General features: G+C 42.7%; 1 protein-coding gene across 3 annotated transcripts in view; it reads left to right on the top strand.

The window, feature by feature from the left end:
- The first annotated feature begins 387 nt into the window (after positions 1-387).
- eif4g1a (eukaryotic translation initiation factor 4 gamma, 1a) overlaps positions 388-20,603 on the top strand; it is a 26,548-nt gene continuing 6,332 nt past the window's right edge. Inside the window, exons 1-19 of one of the 3 annotated variants that reach the window (XM_019892855.1) lie at positions 388-843; positions 3,329-3,451; positions 3,549-3,635; positions 4,567-4,599; positions 6,131-6,151; positions 7,269-7,448; positions 9,134-9,233; positions 12,342-12,535; positions 12,759-12,851; positions 13,386-13,461; positions 13,533-14,390; positions 15,160-15,248; positions 15,391-15,571; positions 16,896-17,029; positions 17,368-17,487; positions 17,599-18,003; positions 18,656-18,802; positions 18,879-19,115; positions 20,406-20,510. In XM_019892855.1, coding sequence (XP_019748414.1) covers positions 3,377-3,451; positions 3,549-3,635; positions 4,567-4,599; positions 6,131-6,151; positions 7,269-7,448; positions 9,134-9,233; positions 12,342-12,535; positions 12,759-12,851; positions 13,386-13,461; positions 13,533-14,390; positions 15,160-15,248; positions 15,391-15,571; positions 16,896-17,029; positions 17,368-17,487; positions 17,599-18,003; positions 18,656-18,802; positions 18,879-19,115; positions 20,406-20,510 — 3,135 coding nt within the window. In that variant the 5' untranslated portion in view covers positions 388-843; positions 3,329-3,376. The remainder of the gene's footprint in view (positions 844-3,328; positions 3,452-3,548; positions 3,636-4,566; positions 4,600-6,130; positions 6,152-7,268; positions 7,449-9,133; positions 9,234-12,341; positions 12,536-12,758; positions 12,852-13,385; positions 13,462-13,532; positions 14,391-15,159; positions 15,249-15,390; positions 15,572-16,895; positions 17,030-17,367; positions 17,488-17,598; positions 18,004-18,655; positions 18,803-18,878; positions 19,116-20,405; positions 20,511-20,603) is intronic. The other 2 variants (XM_019892856.1, XM_019892857.1) reach the window with 2 other exon arrangements.

Genomic DNA, 20,603 nt, shown 5'->3' with positions numbered 1-20,603 from the left:
CTTTCCATTTCACCACTTCAGTGTTACTTGTTCAACTGATTCAACTGGTTTCTGGTATCTCCTTGCTTTTGACGACATAGCACGCACAACAGCTTCCTCCTCCACGTCGCCAGGGGGGAAATTTCTCTTGTCGAAATCGCTTCATCTTCGGAAGTCATGGCTGCGCGTTTAGCTGTACACCCGGGTCAATTTGATGCTATTACTTTCTGTTTACTGCTTCTTATTTCATTTATTGTGCATTTCAACTTGCAAACCAATGTAAGAAGCGCTGTTTGGGGATAGCTGAAGAGATCTCATACCTTCGTCACGTGACGGAGGCATCATCATCATCATCATCATCATCATCCTCCACCTTGCATTTACCCCGGAAGTGATCCAGGCGGCTAGGTGGCGCACGCTCCCGAGCAGCAGGGAAAGGTGGTACCGGCTTCCTCGGCAAGCAACACTGCGCACTATGGCGTCGCTCTGAGTTCAGTCACACGATAGTTGTGTACATACCTAACCGGCAATCCGTCACCATCGGCGCCTTGATAATGGACCTCCGGTCCAGGGGCTTTTTTCGGGGCCATCGGAATCACGATTAATACGCGTCAAGGACGAAATTGTTTGATTTTTCAGCACTGTCACTGTTGCACGCCCGGGATTTCATCAAGTGACAGGAGTACAGCCGGTTAGCCTGAGCTAGCTCGCTTAGTCACTAGCCAAAGAAGGGCATCTTGGGTTTGTGTCGGACCGGAGGAAAAAAGGCCACCGGAGAGGGACAACATCACGAATTCCACAAAGGACTCGACGAGAGGTCGACTCTCGGGTTGCAATCCAGCCGCGCCTTCACACGTTATCCCGGTAAGAATTCCACTCGAGGTGAAAATGTTCGTCCGAGCTTCATTTTGTCTGTGTAGCTGCTTTGGAACAAGGCCACATGCCGGCTGTCAGCCCGCCGTTGATTTTACGAGCTAAGCCGACGAAACGTTTAAAAATATATACTGATATGAAAATGTTTGAATATGTCGTGTTTATACGAAGTTGTGTAGCCGCTCTCGATGCGTGGATTGCGGGGCAGCTTTGAGCTAATCACGACCACCATTAGCCGCATTACAGCCACGGGGTTCTCCTTGCTAATCTTCAGCTGGTTGCCACCCTTTAGGCTGCACGCCATGTACTTTCGCTCTTTTCCTAAGCCGAAACGACGGTTTCTCGCCACTTTTGACGTGAACGGACTTGTTGTGATTGAGTTACTTGATCGGTATCGTCTTGGAGGACGAAAATGATATTTTTAAATCAAATTGATTTAATGTGCTCATGGTACCGGCCGGGGCCTGTAATGAAATCAACTTGACAAACACAGTTGCGGCGCTAATGCTGAAGGCTAACGTTGACCCACGTTAGTTTTTTTATTCAACATCGACGGTTGAAGCACTATTCCGAAATCCGGCTCATTTTGATGTTGGTTAAAAGCAATATTCGGTGAGTGTTGGCTGCATTTCGGGGTGCACTTTTCGACGAAATGATGCGGGACACCACGACCGGCCACGTAGCATAACCCAAGCAAAATGTCTCTTGACAGTGGGACACGTATCATTAGCCCCGGCTGCTACTCGCACCACCAGTTTTCACCGGAATGTTGGCCTGCTCTCCGAAGTAGCTCCCCCTTTTTTAACCTCAGCGTGGGCTTCCTGCAACTCTCGTTTTGCTCCAGGTACCGAGCAACCGAGTGAAGATTAACCGTGAGTTTCATTGAAAAAAGAGCATGGCGCTAGCTAATGCTAACGTCAGTCGCCGTATTAGCAAGTGATGGCAAGACGATTCGAGATTTAAATTGCAATCTACCTTAAAGTTAAGGTATAATATTTCCTTTTTAAAGGTACACAAACAGGGCGTTGTAATTTTTTTTGGGGGGCTTGGATGTGTTGTTTAATTACAGGCCAGTGACACTGAAAATGAGCTTTGACCTCAGGTGTCAATTTTCTCCAATTCCCCCTCCACCAGACAACTGGTGACATAACAAATTCAACTACAGAGTCCACAAAGTTTCTTTACAATAAAAACGAAAAGTCTTGCATGTGATTGTCAGTGGATGTCAGTTTTTTTAATCATGATCACTGTGTGTGCATTTAAACAAAGTAAACGAGAGGGTGTCCAAGAAGCCTCTTTACAGTCGACAATGTTTTACAAAAGCAGGTGATGAGAGATTAATAATCCAAGTTTTGAATCACTTTGCATGTGCACATAATTTTCCTATTTAATAAATGTATTACAGCACTGAATCGATTAGCTCTTTGATCACATTTGTTTCTATGTACTCAGTGAGGTGACTGCATGTCTGTGGCTTTCTAAATCAAACATTTCCAGACTGGTTGGTGGATTGAAAGAGATGGCCCAATTCCCAGACCACCTTGTTCACCAGATGTAACTCCCTTGACCTTTCTACTGTACATAGCGTTTTAAAGAAACCGTGACAAATTTACGGGAGATTGACATGAAAGAAAAGATCACCAGTGCAATGCCATTCCCTCCATTGAAATGGAGTACTCTCTTGATGTGTTTTGTCTAACTAATGGTGTTGATGATATACAATGCAGAAATCAAGAAGGGGGCAAATACTTTGCCCCCTTCTTGATTTCTGTGTTTGTATAATCACACACGAAGGTTTCAGTTCATCAAATTAATATCGTTTTAAAAATCAATTGCTGTTAAACATTGTATGCCTTTTATTTCGATTTAGATCTGCATTTGTGCATAAATACGTAAGCTACTTTGCTTCTGTTTACATTTGATAATTTTATATAGCAGCACTCTACTGGATGCATTTCTCATTCGATAAGTGTCTGTTGAATGTCAAAGTGAGAAATGGTAAGCGGTCATAGTTTGTCATATATATATATATAATTTATTTATTTTAATAACTGAAAATATATTGTGATACAAAACGGCCAATATCGTAATAGGCTTTTTTTTTCCCCCCACATTGCCCAGCACTACTACCTATTGTCCAGGCTTATGCGCTTGGCTGTGGGTTTTAACAACAGTGGTGAATGGAGTAACTTGGAATAATTTACAAATGTAATTAGGACTCAAGTACTCCTTTTATGGGCCACAAAGGCCATGCAAATTAAAGTGAGACAGACGGGGCGAGAAGTAGGAGGAGGAGGTAGTGGCGTTATCATGAGCGAAAGCGCAGACCACACCCTTGCTTGGCTTCAAACAAGACACTATTTGTACTTTGAAATGATCAATGAAGTGAACATTTTCAACCTAACTGCAATGGTGCAAATTCGTACGAATAATTGTTGTTGTTGTTGTTGTTTTCCCCTGCGCCCCCTCACAAAAGGTTGGCACCACATCGCCACCCTAATGCAGAACCATAAAAGAACGTGAAATGAATAAACCACCGCAGCCTATACAGGGACCCACCTCTGTCCCAAACCCCGCTCCCTCCCCTGGATTGACACAGGTAAGTGACCCCAGCGTGAGTCACTGTTCTTTGGGGGAGACGCAGTCGATTGGTCATGTTGTTGTTTTTCAACCCGCCACGCCCCCAATTTTTTTAGGCTACCTACGGACCTGGGCAGCCTCAGTCTCTTGTTTTCGCCACACCTCCACCCCCTCAGATGAACTCCGCTCCCCAGCCGAGACAGGTAATGGACCATTGCGTGCTGGTTTTGGAATGCATTCAAGTGTTTTTTTTTTTTTTTTTTTTTCCCCCATTTCGGAAATTGGGGAATTCATGGTAACATCCCCGGAATTTATAAACCTTGAGCTTGGCTTTTAATAGAAATCTCAGGAAAGGTTTTTAAGTTTTTAAGCATTTAAAGTGCAACAAAGAGCTTGACGTGGTACAAACTAAGTAAGGTAGTAATGTATCTGTTTGCCTATCGATCCATCCATCAATCACTCAATCTAATCTCAGCCTAAAGTGGCTGCTTTCATGAGTCAGCAGAATACATTTTTGCTTGTGGTTTGAGTCGATTTTTATCTTTTGGAACTGTTTTATTCTGTGCTTTTCATTTCAGAGGAAACACAGAAACCAAACTCAGTGAATTTAAATTAATAGCTGAAAAAAATCGGGGTATTCTAAAACTTTTGACCCATGGCATATATTTGAGCATAATCTTGAGTAAAAACAGCCACACCCTTTCTTTGGACAATTATATTAGCTTTGTGTTGTGAGCCAAAATTTGGGGTTCCAGTAAACTCCTGAGATGCCCAAGTGAAGTGGGAAAAAAAACAACAAATGGAGCAATTGTATGACTCTAATACACTTGCATGTGGGCAAGGAGGGAGATTTATTTTGTCTGCCGATTTAAAAAAAAAAAAAAAAAAAAAAAAAGCTCATATGATACGTTTCCATGAAGTCATCCCCACTCCCATGGAAAGTTTCAAATTTGGAATATTTCCCAAATAGCCCAGCCCAGCTTCCCATTGAAATTTACTGGAAGTTTTCCGGCCCTTTGCAACTCACCTTCTACCCTACTTGAGCTGAACTTGTTTGTGTGTTTTCGTGTGCGCCATTGCTTATTTCTCTGGCCGTGATCTTGACTTCTTTCCTGTGTTCTGCTGTCCTCCCAGTTTGCCGCAGGGCCCCGTACGTTACACCAACAGGTACTAACACCACCCGCACAGTCGCATCCTGCCTCCTCTGTGTCGTCTTAGCGCAGCACATGTTGTCGGCAACGTAGTCTACTCGGGTGGCAATATTAGACCTCCCCGTGGCTCTTCTGTCAATTAACGCAGGAGAGACAACAAAAAGTCTCATTAACCTTTCCAGAGCCTCCCAATCAGGTGTTATTATAATCGATTCTCAATTCACCCCCCGCCCCCCGACATATTTGATACTGTAACTGCAGGAGAAACATCAAAGTTGAGCATTAATTTTGTCCCATTTTTGAGAGATTTTTTGAAAGTGAAAACAGCCATGTCTTAACATTACAACATTTCACCAATAGAACCAACACAAGCTCAGTGCTCTTGATGTTTAAAAATCTAAATTAACATTGTAAGATGAAAATATTACACCACTGAGATAATCACTGTATTCTTTTACTTTGCCATACAAAATCTCACTCACATGACAAGGGGATTGATCTTGGTGGCTTTGTTTGTGCATGGCGTTAATCAAATTGTAGCAGCACAGCTCAGTTTCGAGCATTCTGAACATGACCACGTGATTCTAAATGGGCCGGAGTAGTCATGTACTGAAAGTGTTGAACCAACAGAATGTTTTATTTCCGTTCTGTGAACAAGTCGAGACCATTTCCTGGATCAACTGTTGAAACTTTCACACTCCGGAGTATCCAAACCATCGCAAAACAAAACAGCCACCCCCACCCCACCAGAAAAATGCGAGGCTTGGCCCCCCAGCTCATTTCCATTTGATTGGATCTGTGGAAATCCTGTGACTAAGTGTGATGGCTGCAGTAATTCACTCAAACTGCAAAAAGTGGTCTTAAAAATGAGGAGAAAAAGTCTTGATTTATATATTACTTGATGCAAGCAAAATTGTCTGCCGGTAGAACAGGAAAATTTGACTTGGCAAGACTTCTTCAAACAAGTAAACATAGCTTGCCTGAAACCCTTTCGCCATCACTGGCCTACAGCTTGTGTATTTTTACTCAACAGCAGTAGATCTTTCCCACTACAAGGAAAATATCATGTACGAAAAGCTAAATTAAATTTGAGTTGAGAAACATCTTGTCCCTTCCACAATACCGCCAGAAAGTGTCTAATAACTGTCCATATGAGACGTTTGTCATTGTTCAGTGTAATCGCCCTCATCAGCATGATTGTAAAGTTTGCTGTAGTCTTTAACACGCTGTAGTTGTGTTAGCCCCTCCCCCTTCCGCCTGCACGTGCCTACCGTACTAACTTAAAAATGGATCCCGCTAAACTTGCCAGGATCTCACTCGACTCCGGATCTGTAAAAACTTGCATGCCTACACGCCATTGCCAGGCTTTACCGTACTCCGCCCAAGAGATACACACCTCTGCCTGCCCCCACACCCCACCAAGCCCCTCTCCTCGCTCCCCTTCCCCTCTTCGTCAACGTCTACCACTCACTCGTTCACACTGTCTCCATTTTCACATTGATCTCACTCCCTCTCTTGCCTTCTGCTTGTGTGTTGTGCGGCTGAAGGGTGGATACCGAGCGCTACAGGTAACGCCATTTCTCTCCCTGCAGCCAGTGCTGAAACATCAGTACAGTGAACCCCCGTTAAGGCACGGGGGTGGTATGTTCCAGAACCACCTACAAAAAAGTGAAAATTCGCTATTAGAGTGAGAGTTACCCCTCACATTCGCGCGTACACTTCTCCAAATAAGGAGCAAATTGTGCTTGCTTCCAAGTTTTTTCACGCCTGACTCTGAATTAAGGTTTTCTGTACCACCCACACACAAAAGAAACGAGAATTAAATATTGTAAATTTCAACACCCAACATGTTGAACCAAAGCAGATCATTTTGTAAATCCGCTAGGTTAATTTTAACCTAAAATGAGGCATGCCATCGTTGGGCTAACGGAAATGAGTAAAGTGTTATGTAATTACAAACCAAATAACTGATGGTTTAACATGCAGAGCAGCTCCGCCTACTAACTGAGGCTTCTTCATGACGCTGCTTCTCTTCCACTAGATCTTATTGCTGCCAGGCTGCTACACAGAAGGCATGCAACTTAAACTGACTTGTTTGCATACTGGACATTCCACACAAAATAATGACCGCTTAAAGTGGAAGTCAAGTGCAAAATCTTCTTTGCAATATGTTCTATGTGCACCCACTAGTTTTAACATGACATTCGGTTTGCAAAATACCAATTAAGCAGATTCCTCAATGTCAGGGAGCTGCCATTTTGTCACTGCACTGACGTCAAAATTCCCCCGGGCTTGCATTGCGAATGTCACGTGACACTAAACTTAGAAAACAGGTGAGCAGTGATGTTGTCATAATATGAACAGAATATAGTGCTTATACTAGTAGTGGCACATGGAATATATTTCCGCAAAGAAAATGTTCGGTCTGAATTCCTCTTTAAAAAGCCGCGCTCTGCGATGTAGCAGGGGCATGAGCGATGAACCGTCGTACAACAGGGGACCACTGTACACTGTAAATGTCCCATGTACAATTTGCGGTTGTTGTGATGTATGCCATCCACCTCAGGTCAGGCGTTTGTGTGCGTAACAGGACCCATGTACTCACAGCAAAAAGTCACACGAGTGGACATCCAAGCCGAGCGATTTTATTAATCTTAAATTTTTTTTCCCCTAAAATGTCTTCAGGGTTATTATTCGAACCGTCCGACAATGGCTACCAGCGCGCCGAGGGTCCAAACAAGCAGCGTATCTCGACCTGTTGGACCGCCGCATGTCTACCCGCCGAGCTCCCAGATGATGATGATTCCCCAGCAGCAGCTGTCATTCGCCGGTTCCCCTCAGGGTTACTTCCTCCCCCCTGGACAGGTGCGTTCTCGCAAGCCGTGTATTTGCCACGCAGGTGATTGGATCAGTTCTGTGCGCTACGGTTTTGATGGCTAATCGTGATCAAGGGTCATGACGGTATGAAAGAAGAGGTATCTGGATGAGTATGTATTTATTTAGTGACAACTTCTTGCTGCATATGTTTGACAACGGATACCTGTACATTTCTATACCTTTGTCAAAATATAGACCTATTTGAAATACTTTTTTCTATTTTCTCATAGCAAGTCAGTTATTTTGATAGCGCCAGTTCACAACAAACGTTATCTCAAGACACCTAACATATCGAGCAGGGAAAGAACCATACTCTCCATGTAACATGTTAAACTCTAAATGAACCCAACATGAGTAAGCACTTGGCAACCATGGCAAGGGAAAACTTAAATTCAAGAAAAATCTTTGAGCCAAATCCAGGCTCTGTGAGCTGACCGTCAGTTGCGGCCAGTTGAGTTAAGTTGGAGAGACATGGTAGATGGAGAGCCAAAACAGGAGACAGCGACTGAAGGATGGATGTGAGAACAATAGTCATGACAACAGCCATTGATGAATAATAATAGTGCAAAAAAAAAAAAATACAAAGGTTAAATCAGCTGTAAACAGCAGAAAAACAAGGGCAGAAAGTGACACCAGCTTCTGGCTGATAAAAAAATCTGATTTGGCAAAAAAAAAAAAAAAAAAAAAAAAAAAGTACATAAATAGAAGTTGTATATTTTCAGGTGTCAATAGCTCAAGTTAGGTTTTTTTTTTTCAAACAGTTCACGTCAATAGAACACATTGTTTTGATAGTAGCCTAGTGCTGTTTTTTTTTTAATCTCAGTGCAACCATGATGCAAGTTAATTAGTAGGAAATATAATGTGCACAGAAAAGTTTTCAAAATGCTGTGTATACAGTTACAAGTTCTTGTGGATGTTTCACTTGGTACTTTGTGCTGAAATAAATATGATGAAGCATTATCTAAAAAAAATTGTTTTTTTTTGTAAAATTTTACGTCTGTACTTATGGTATACTTACGTGCAGAGTGTGAGATCTTTTACCACCCCTGGATGTACTTCATCAATGCCAGTTTGAATTCATCAAACTACACATATGAGTTATTAACATTCACACCCACGCCTGCCCAAACAACGTACAAAAACACCTATAAATCTAGGTCGGTCAAAGAGACTATAAAATATGTTGTCTACTCTAAAATGATACCTTAGAAGTGCATCGAACATTAACCACGGAAAATAATTGCTGAGTGGCCAGTGATGTAATGTCAAGCCTGCCCTCATTTCTGTTCGGTAAATCTAAACACTGAATGAACTAGATTAGATTAATGAAAATTCTCGTGTTAAAAAAACACAAACAAAAAACCTAGTGTATTGAATAATACAACTGTGACCCAGCCAGTGTCTCTGTGGTAATGAAAGGTGTTGTTAAAATGCTCTTTTGTTTTCTTGCTTTCCAATGTAGCATGAATGTGACGTTTTTGATTCTTGCCGTATTACAACAGGCGATACCCCAAGAAGATTGTTGAAAGGCTGCATATTGTGGTTTGATTTGCAATACAGTGGAAGCGGTGAAAAACAATGGGTTGCTGAATTGAATTGAACACATTGGTCCTTAATGTATTCAAAGCCCTCAGAAATGTAATTGTCTCTCTGCTGTTTGTCTGCTATTGCAGTACCGGGCCCCATACATGCCACCTACTCAGCAGTATCCTGTGACCAGCGGTACTGCAGGCTTCTATACAGGGACCAGCCCTGCTGAATACTCCGGCTATGGTAAGAGACTGAACCCCACGGAAAAGGGGTGCTCCCTCTCATCCTCACTCATACATCATCTATCATGTTTAAGGAAAGTGTCTAGTCTTGGTCCGCTGCCTATGTAAGCCTCACCCCATCGCTCTCAGGGTCGGCCGCAAATGGGTGTTGTTTGTACGGCTGATCTGTGTGTTGAATGTCTTTAAGGGAGCGGAACACTGGTGCATGCGGTGTGGCTTTTTGTCCTGCTTTGGCCTGTGGTCTTTCTCCCGTCTCAGATCACGCTACCTCACAGGTTCCATGAAATGCTTTGAGACCAGAGATTTGTGTTTGTCCACATGACACGCCATTAAAAAAAACCAACTTAGCCATGTTTGGATTTGGTATGAAATTTCGGTATGAACCCACAATGCAGTGTTACAGATAACCTTAATTTGGCTCGACCTTTGAATGTTTCCGTACGTTTTTCATAATTTTCTCTGCAATGCAAAATTCTCAGCAGATGTGTGATTCATGAATGGACCAATACAGTTCCTGGTTTAATTAGAATTGCTATTTAAACAGTCCTCTTCTAATTTAATACTGTCCACATTTTGACATCATGAGACCAAGACGACACCAACAATTTATCAACAGCCACACGCCACTGAATTTACTTAATAGCAAAGAGCCAAGTGGCCGACATCTTAGTGGCCTTTTCTAATTGTTAAAAAAAAAAAAAAAAAAAACATGGAATGAGAACTTCACTCAAAACACTAAAATCCTCCAGAACAAATACACAAATACATTGGTGAAAAAGGCCTATTTGTTACAAAAGTACATGACTTTTTGTTTGGCCCACACTGCTTTCCTCATGAATACCGCTTCTTTTGTGCAATTTAAGTGCAGTTTTTAGGCCAAGAGACGACTTTTGAAACATTGTACATTTGCATCCACTGTCTTGGAGAACCCCCTCGGAATTTCGGCTCGTATATGCTTTTTGGTGGATATTTTAAACGGAAATTTGTCAGCCAGTCGGAGAAAGGCTTCCGTCAAAAGCAGATGAAAAAAAGGTCCAGGAGATGGGGGAGGGGAATGAAGGTTGACTTTTTTTCCAATTATTATTCAAATTTGAAGGTGGGTTTGACCAAATTTTATAGAGGTGATAGCGCACAAAAACACTCCTCCCCCCAAAAGGCCTTTTTTTTTTTTTTTTTTTAACACCACACAAAAACTTTTGAAATTATTGCTGTTTTGACCTCTGGTTGAAGTGACCATGCCAATCAAGCTCAGCATTTTGACTGACTGTCATTCTTGGAAAATCTTGTCATGTTTCTACTTGGGATCATTCAGTATGTTGCAGACTTAGAAGTGGGAGAAAAAAAAAACCCAACAACAAACACCTCTTGTGAATTTTACAATTCAGCAATACAATGTGCAATGTTTTGTAGTTGTATGATTTACATAACGCAATAGATGACATAAAAGCACCCAAAACATGATTTTGAATAAGTTACAATAAACCTCACTGAAAATACTGTTTCGTAAGGACAATTCATTTCATGGGACCTTTTTAACACCCGGCTTCCTCTGAATCCTCTCAATAACTCATTCTGCATCTGTCTCTTCCTGTCCTCTTTCCTTCCCTCCTTCTTTCCTTCCTTCCTTCCTCCCTCTCCCATCCCTCGCTCCTCCCTCCCTCTCCTCTTGCCGCGTTGGTTCAGAGCCCTCTCTTGCTGCGAGGGAGAGGCGGGGTGGCGGGGGGAGAGGCGGCGGCCGAGAGAACGGCCGTCTCTCTCTCCACGGTGCTCCTCTCACCTCCCAGCGCTACCCCGGTGAGTAGTGCGCGTGCGTGTGTGTCAGCCAGCTTCAGTGGCGCCTCTCGTCTCTACTGTTGTCATTGTTTCACTTTTTAATGGACCTGCATGCACGCTGCCACTGTTCACCAGAAGCGTTGTGTCGTTGAAATACACCCTTAGTTGCAGCTATTGGGCTTTTGGGGGGCAATTCCAGAATGAACCTCAAATTTTGAATGCACTTGGCCAACTTTTCCTACTTTTTGCTGTTCTCGAACAAGGAGATGAATAGCAAAATTGACAACAGGTGTTTGATCCTCCAATCAGCCAATAAATGTCCAACTATGCCAATTTTATGGGTTCTTTGACTCTTCCGGTGTCTCCATTTCTGTTCCAACCTGATGACTGACGCTCAGTGGCGACTGTCCTCTGAGAACCCCCTCTTAGATGGCGAAGGGTGCTTGATCAGTTACCGTGTCTCATGATGCCAAAATGTCAGCAGCATCTTGAAGTGACGTGTTTGAGTGCCAATTCTGAACCAGGACTAGTCCATTCTTGGTTAACTGTTTTACATTTTGCAGTTCAGCTTCCTGTTAAAAAAAGAAAAATCTGAGTAGGTCAAGGGGAAAATACAGAAATACAAACACCACAGGATAATGACAGGATCGTCTTTCAGAGACATCCGATAATGTGGCCTTTGCTGACTTGAGTCTAGCTGCTGAAATTCGGCCAGATTATTTTGGTATGTTGAGTTCCTTACGTAATTGGCTGTCATCCGTTCAACATCACAATCACGGCCGTCATTTCTCAGACAAACTGGGTGCTGACCAAACAAAGATTTGCAATCAGAAAAACGGAACCTTGTTTTCCCAGCAGTTTGCGGCGGGAAAAAAACATTCTTAGAACACCCCTCAGCAGAGGATAATTCCTCAGAATGATATTACGATAATCAGGCCTTTAATCAAATTAGGCCCGATTATTAGCATGCGTGTATCCCGCTGAACATTTACAATTGTCAGCCCCAACTGTTTTCCGTGCAGATCAGGGAGCAAAATTCACTGCTAGATAATCTTTTACAGATATTGATCTTCATGACTTGGCCGACTTTGATCGCAAACAAGGGATGTTGCTCACATTTGGTCCCATTGTCAGTCTGCTCAATCTTATGGAATCCTATTCTCCTGTTTTTACGTATTTCAGTGAGCAATTAACTGCAATTACTTTTTTCCAATGCTCGGGTTAGGTCTTGTTTGGAAAAAAAAAACCTGCACAGTATTCATCATTATTGCCAGAAACATGTATTATGCCCATTTTAAAACTTTTTTTCTTCTTCTTGTCGAATTCCAATTTGCAGCAGGAGCATACTACCCGGCTCAGCCGCCGTACTCTCCATCTGTCCAGCCCGCACAGGTCATTATCAACCCTGCCCAGCAACAGCAACCAGCCCCCCCTCCTCAGCAGCAACCAGCACCGACACAAGGCCCACCAAAGAGGGAACGTAAACCGGTAGTGTGTCACAACAAAAGGGCAGCGGACCTCTTGTCTGAGGTCACTAATTGAATGGAGCGCAAAAGTGTATTTGTTCAATGCGGAACGTTCCCCATTTTACTTCAAAATAGTTTTTTTTTTCTTCATTTTTTCTTTTTTTCTTTTTTTTTTTTTAATTAAACTGGTAGTCAATACCTATTGATCACTTGTGGCACGTTGTCTGCATACCATTGATGGAGGGACATAGAACCCTAACCAATACTTTGCTCTTTCCTAACAACAGATCAGAATACGTGACCCAACCCAGGGCGGACGAGATATCACGGAGGAGATCATGTCTGGCGGAAGGTCTACCACTACACCAACTCCACCACAGGTCAGAATCAAACAAGCTCTGGAACATTTTGTGGTAGCACCACAGAGCTATTTATGAATGTCCAGCATGGGCCAATGGAATGTTGTTGACATTTATGTCTACAGTGCTGTTAAGAATTATTTACCCCAAGACTCTTTTTTTGCACGTAGGGACAGGTAGTTATTTTTTTGCGTGTATGTGTGTCTCTAAATAAATTAAATTGTCTTTGAGAAACTGCATTTTGTATTGCGTTGGGTTTTCTCTGTCTCATTAAAAGTGGTTTGATGAACTGAAATCTTTGTGTGTGATAAATATGCAAAGAACACAGAACTCAGGAAAGGGGGAATACTATTTCACAACACTGTATGTAAACACATCAAAATGGTTGTTAAATGAATTGCTAAAACACTCATACAAGGAGCAAAAGCTACTTTTGTAGTGAGAATGACAAAATACATTTTAAACCGCCTGTTAGATGTTCAGTTTTTACCTGGTAGATTAAAAGTGTGGTTACTATCTTTTGAGCAATTAAATAGTGACCTTGTATGATTGTAGGCCAACGTCACAGAAGCCGGACTCGCACAGACTAACGGTGAAGTCATTCCGCCTGTTGCGGCACTCTCGAGTCGAGGTTCGTGCCTTTTCTCCGTTCTGGATCATAATCAAGCATGCTTGTATTGACTAATCTCTACCTCGCCGCAGATGACATTGTCGAGCATGTTGCCAGTGTTGAGACCCCACCACCTCCTCCCACTACAAATCCTGAGCCCGCGTTGGAAAGCGCACAGGAGGTCGACAACCAAAATGTGCCGGCTGCGCAGGCAGAACCCGTCGCTCCTGATCTGGCTCCTGAGGTGCTGGCCCAAGTGGTGGAGGACCAGCCAGTTCCCGCTCTTCTGCCTGCCGTTACATCAGCCTCCTCCACGGTGGAAGTTGAAATGGACACTAATGTCGCCGACGCAGTAGACGCTCCCGTCTGCCCCTCTCCTTTGACGGCGCAAGAGGAGGAACCACATGCTGCCCCAGCTCCGTGTGAGAACGTGCCGGAAAATCAAGTCGAGGAAGTGCAGCTGGCGGAAGAAACGGAAGAGCCCATGGAGGTCGCAGCAGTTGAGCCTGTTGCTGAACTTGCAGAAGTCGTAGCCCCCGTTGCAACGGAAACAGATGAAATTCCGACAAAGATGGCAACCGAAGCGCCTCCAGTCTCGGTGCAGGAGCCCATTGCTTCTCTGACTCCGAATGCTGCTGCCGAGCCCGAGCCCAAACCCCAGCCCACACCGGCGGAACCAGCAGAGCTTCCTCTCTCCAACGGCCTCCCTCAGGATGTGCAGGAACTCGGTGAGGAAGACATTACACCCTGCGACCAGCCAGATGCTTTTCAATCTCAGGAATCCCCACCTGTGGCTAAAACAGCAGCGTCAGTTGTGGAAGACGTGGATGTGAAGGAGAAGGAGGTGGTGGCGATGAAAGAGAAAAAAGAAGAAGTGGTGAAAGTGGCAAAAAGTGAGGAAATTCCTCCTGTCGCTGTGAACTGTCCTACAGAGGAATCCGCTATGCATGGTAAGCTTGAGTATGATATCATAAGTATACAGTAAACCCTTGTTTATGATTGGGTTACCTTCCAGACCCAGCCGCCCTCAAGAAGTGAATATCTGCGATCTAAAGACCGTCTATGTTCCACATACAGCACATTTGACAGTAAAGTTGTACTTGATACTGGATAAAAGAACATTTAAAATAGTTTTACGCCTCCTGCATACTTGAACACATTTAAACTTACTATAACACTCTTAAACTTCTTAAAACACCTTTTAAAGTATTCTTTGGTGCCCGTTACCACTCCATCGCTCGCACATTTCTCCCAATTAGAGGGAAAGCATGCTTGCTTCAAGCAGTTTGTCATTCCCAGCTGAAGTTTAATGTAAAATTGACACGTAATGTAAAAGGGAATTAAACATTCTGCATTTAAATGCCAGATTGCTCAACCAAGTCATCTGATTTTGCTTATGCAAGTTTTATGTTACGGTCATTGTTGACCTTTTAACAACACAGAGCAGCAACACAAAAACAGAAATTACGACAATCCACTAGGCAGCTATTTTCTTTCCTCTGGAAATGGCAACTATTATTGGACCTCTTTCTCTCCTCTCTCAGCATGTGGTGATACAACATGCTAATACACTGAAGGCAGGCAACTCTAGATTTGACCTTGCGCAAGAATTCAATGTATTTTGTCCCACTGGAGTATCTGTAGACTGTGAATAAAAATCTGCACAGGGAACATCGCATTCTGTGTCAAACACATAACATGTTGCGTCTTCTCTTGAAGCTGCTACGTCTGTGCCAAAGAAGAGGAGGAACATGAAGGAAATCAACAAGAAGGAGGCCATTGGAGACCTCCTCGATGCCTTCACAGAGGTTTGTCTCAGCGGGACCTCGAACAAAAAGATCGCAACAAGCCTCCACAGGCGTCATCAATATTTTTTGGTTGGCTTTGCTTCAAAACACTGCTTAAGACAAACTTTGTGTTCTTGTCTGGTCCTTGTTTTGTTTGCCCCAGGAGCAGGATGCCAAGCCTGCCGCAGAGCCCTCGTCCGCTCAGGCCGACCCTGTCCCTGTTGCTCCAGCTGAACCTCCCGCCGAGGTGGCGGATGAGACCTGGGAGGAGAAGGAGGACAAGCAGAATGCAGAACCAGAATCCAAAGCTGAGTCCACTGACAAGAAATACCAGTACAAAGAAGGTAGGTTGACTGCACTGTTCTGACAAAGGACGGCGTTGTTGCGGAGAGCAATGATTCTTAATTTAAAATGCTCTTCCTCTGGATGGATGGCAGAAGGTTACGTTAACAACCTGTGACCATTAGTACAACATTTAATTGGTTTTGTGGAGAAAGTCCCCGATTTCACATTCTCTAAATTGGAACCCATTATTTCAGCACATATTGTGTGCTTGTTTTGTTTGATGGTGTCAAAACATATGTGCCCTTGGCTCAAAGGTTCAGAGACAATTCATTGATAATGCACCCGCTTGGGGCCATTCTTCATTCCAAAACCAAAGTTTGATTTTGACGCGCCACCCATGGCCATTTGTTCCTCAATGTTTCATTAAAATAACGAAGTATTGTAACGTTCTCGTTCAAGTAATTGCTATCATCTGCCAATGAATGTTTTGTCTCATGGATGGTGCTGTGCGAAATGGAAAAAAAATGTTACATCTTGTTACAATGTATCATCTGCCAATGAATGTTTTGTCTCATGGATGGAAAAAAAATGTTACATCTTGTTACAATATATGTAAGACTAATTTTATATCCCAAAAGCAACGGGTCCCGATTTTGTGTTTTTCCTTAAAATGTTGTGAAATTAATGGAAATTTACTCTAATCCTTTCTGTATTTATCCTAAAAGACACTGCAGTGTATTACTTCAAGCAAGCAAACTGCAAATGCAGTTAAAAAAATACAAAGGTGCCGCAGAGGGAGATTAACCCCTCAATCAGCACAGCTGGAGCTTTACGATGTGTCGAGCGCTATCAATCGGTCTGGCTGGGGGCGGCCGCCATGCAATTTTGACCGTAGGAAAAACCCTGTAATATAGAAAACAATAAATGGAATCAAAAAAATCTCTTTGGAAGCAACTGTTTTCAAGAAATGTACCAAGTTATTGTGTGCATTGTAATGTAATGAACAATGATATCTGCACCCATGGTCCTCTTGCGGTGCTGTCAACAAGCACTTGCCGTACAGATATTTAAAATATGTAAAATCATCTCTATTCTCTTACAAATGGCATAAATCTGCATTGGCAGCATGCTGTATGAAATGGAGTCCTGCTCACAATTCCGCACACTCCTCCAAAAATCATCCGCCCCATTCAAGGTCCTACTCAGGATTCGAGACTCGTACTGTAGTTTCTGCTCTACCAGGCTGTGACCAACTCTCTTGATATACTGCTCCAGTTTTTTTTTTTTTGCACTGCTATGTCTGTGGCCACAAGTCACGGAACGCATATATTGCACTTGAATCTCCCCTTCGTTCCAATAAATCTGTCTTCATTCATCACCCAGAGCAATGGAAGCCAATAAACCCAGAGGAGAAAAAACGCTACGACCGAAAGTTCCTGCTGGGCTTCCAGTTCATTAGTGCCAGCATGAACAAACCTGAAGGCCTGCCTGTCATCAGTGATGTGGTTCTGGACAAGGTGGGTGCATTCCAGTTCATTCTAGTCTGGACAGGATGACTTTTTTTAATGCCTAAACAAGTTGCACCACAAATCAACAAGCTGACCCACAATTATTTAGTTCGTCAGATTTGCTTTAATTTAACTCTGTGAGAGGATTAAAGTTTGCCAAGTACACGGAACCTAACTTGCCTTACATTGCAGTATACACGCCACAGCAAGCGCTTTTAAAATGTGCAACTTGAGATTTTCAACCCTTTTTTTTAATATATAAAAAGATTTCCAAGTGACTCTAATAATTCCTATTACGAACTGAATTTCATTCAGGAAGGGAAACATTATTTTTTGTTCTATTTCAGGTCAACAAGACGCCGTTGCGGCCTGCAGACCCAGTTCGAATGCAGGATTTTGGGCCAGATTTCACCCCTTCGTATTTGGGTAACCTGGGCAGTAGATCAGTTGGAGGACCACGTGGACCAGTAAGTTTTTTTTGTTGTTGTTTGCCCCCCCCCTCCACACACACACATTTTGTTAGCACTTTCAAAAGAGGCTAATTCATGGAAAAATAAAACTGCTCCTTTTCCTTTTAGCCCCCCGGGCCACGGCGTTCCCAGCAGGGTCAGCGGAAGGAGCCGCGTAAAATCATCACGAGCATGTCGCTTAACGACGACGTGCAGCTAAACAAGGCCGAGAAAGCCTGGAAGCCCTCGGCTAAAAAGGGCACGCGTGGCCGTGGCGAGGAGGAGGTCACAGTGGCGACTGACGAAGACCTAACCCCCGAGCAAGCCCAAACGCAAGAGATCTTGAAGCGACTGCGCAGTATCCTAAACAAGCTGACTCCGCAGAAATTCCAGGAGCTGATGAATCAGGTGAAGGAGCTGACCATAGACTCAGAGGAGAGGTTGAAGGGCGCCATCGACCTCATTTTTGAGAAAGCCATCTTGGAGCCCAGCTTCTCCGTGGCCTATGCCAACATGTGCCGTTGCCTTTCGGGGGTAAGTGACGGTCGTGTTCTGTGCTTCTCGCATTCATTTGCTCCACTGATGACGTCACTTTTAAGCTTTGAATGTTGTCTCATCTAGTCACTGAAAAACTCAAGTTTTCTTGGTTTTGACGGTGTAAGAGAGTGCCAAAGCCCTAAATGTAATAACTTACAATTTTTTTTTCATTTTTAAAAAAAATCTAGAATGCAAGTAAACATTACTAGATGATTTTTAATAACAAATATATGTAGTATAGCAATATATTTAGTAATGTTTATGAATCAAGGGTTAGGCTCAGCAACAGGGAGTTTTTTTTCCCCCTGAAACGTCATAGCTATGTATCACAACTCATGTTAAAATCCTTTTTTGCGCAAGCTTATACGTCAAACTTAAAAACAAAAAATGACTTTTTGTATCTGTGTGTCAAAATACATTTAGGGACACAAAGCCAAGTCACTTTTGTCAGGCCTCCAAAAATGTACGCGGTACTGTGACTGCCTGACATTTGAAATTGAATGAAACGTTACTAGTGGTGACCATCAAAGAATGGGTAGATGTGTGAATATGGGTTGTATTGCTGTATTTTCTATTTATGTATTCATTTTCATCACAGGAAGTTCTTCAATATTTTATTCTCACTGCCTGAAATTCCACTTGTGTTCAGTTGAAAGTCCCCACCTCGGACAAACCAGGATACATTGTGACCTTCCGCAAACTGTTGCTCAACCGCTGCCAGAAAGAGTTTGAGAAGGACCAGGATGACGATGAGTTCCTGGACAAAAAGCAAAAGGAGATGGAGGCCGCCAAAGATGTAAGAAATCACGTCTGCCGCTGTATCGCCCACTTTCGTACTCCTATTTTGACACGCTTCAATGTCGTACCCGCAGGACGAAGAGCGCGAGCGCATGCGTGTCGAGCTGGAGGAGGCCCGAGACAAGGCCAGACGCCGCTCGCTGGGTAACATCAAGTTCATCGGGGAACTCTTCAAGCTCAAGATGCTAACGGAGGCCATCATGCACGACTGTGTGGTCAAACTACTGAAGAATCATGACGAAGAGTCTCTGGAGTGTCTCTGCAGGCTGCTCTCCACCATTGGCAAGGACCTGGACTTTGAGAAAGCCAAGGTTTTCAAGCAACACACACACACACACACACACACAGCTTGATACTGATATTTACGTAAATCAATCGAAAAGTTGGTCAGTTGATTTATGGAGTAATTTTCAAACAGTAAAATGCACTTAATTATTCGGTGGGGGGAAAAAATTACATGTAAATAAGATTTTTTTTGTAAATTTTGTTAATGAAGTATGAAGTAAACTTGGCTGACCGTCTTTTGCGAAATACCGATGGCAACAACTTTTTCAAGCATACGTTGGTTTGTTTTTTCAACCCAACCCACCCAGTTTCACAGTCAGACCCATAGCAATGCGCCTTAACAACGAAAATGCAAGTGTTATCGAGTTATTCTGCGAAATGCCTCGTCACATTCAGACAAACAGTTGTTTGAGTGGCCAAAAGAAAAGAATAGGGCTCATACATAAATGGACCAGAAAATTGGAACTGATGCAGTTTCATTCTCGCAAAGCGAATAAATTCCACGGCGGTGTCGACAAGCATTCTTTCTTACAAAGAAGACCCCTGTTTTCTCAATCAGATTTGCAAAAACAAGTAGGTGTGATAATCAATGAATAACTCTGGTTATTGTATCATTCGATTCAAAGTATTTCACATGTACATGGATGGAATCCTGTATGAAAACATTCAAATTATATGAGTGCATTGATGGAGTCCTCTGTTACGGTTTTACAACTAACAATGCTGGCGATATAATCTTCGAAATGACCGACCACACAATAGAACTGTTTTTCATGCAATTTTATAAATAATTAAGGAAAATACCATTTAAAATTACAATGACATGTTCTTGTGAAGATAAAATTAAACAAATGATTCAATCAAAATTAGTGCAAAAAATATTACAATTACAATGAGTGTAAATTCATTATAAATCCTGTTTTATAAATTAGAAATGAGAATACAATGTTTCTTTTGTTTTTTTAGTAACGTATAGTACATGACTTACTTTTTTATGAAACGTGTTCATTTTCAAAAATACACTTCAAAAAAGGAATTGTTTTTCAAAAATAGTTTACACACCCACACTCAGGTTATTTTTATTTTTTACCATTTCGACGACTGGCCTGGCCCATCTGTTTGTTTTAAAGATAAAATGCGGTCCTTGAGCACAGACGTTTGGTCTCTCCCCAGTTCAACCATTTCATATTTGAACGGAATGTGTATTAACTGTCAACAGGAGACTGTCGATGAGCCATGAGATTGTGCACCCTTTTTCATGAACTGTTGGGATCCGTGACTGACTTTTTTTTTTTCTTCTTTCCCATCCAACTCAGCCCCGTATGGATCAGTATTTCAATCAAATGGAAAAGATCATCAAGGAGAGAAAAACATCATCCCGAATCCGCTTCATGCTGCAAGATGTCTTGGATCTCAGACGGGTAAATGTTAAATTTGCTGGAGAGGCATTCATCTATATTGGAGAACGCATCACTTGCAAACCAGAACCCAGGTGTAGGAATTCCTTTGTGGGT

The sequence above is a fragment of the Hippocampus comes genome, unplaced genomic scaffold, assembly GCF_001891065.2.
Source record: "Hippocampus comes isolate QL1 unplaced genomic scaffold, H_comes_QL1_v1.1 scaffold255, whole genome shotgun sequence".
In the NCBI taxonomy this organism is placed as follows: Eukaryota; Metazoa; Chordata; class Actinopteri; order Syngnathiformes; family Syngnathidae; genus Hippocampus; species Hippocampus comes.
This window is presented reverse-complemented; position numbering and strand designations above follow the sequence as displayed.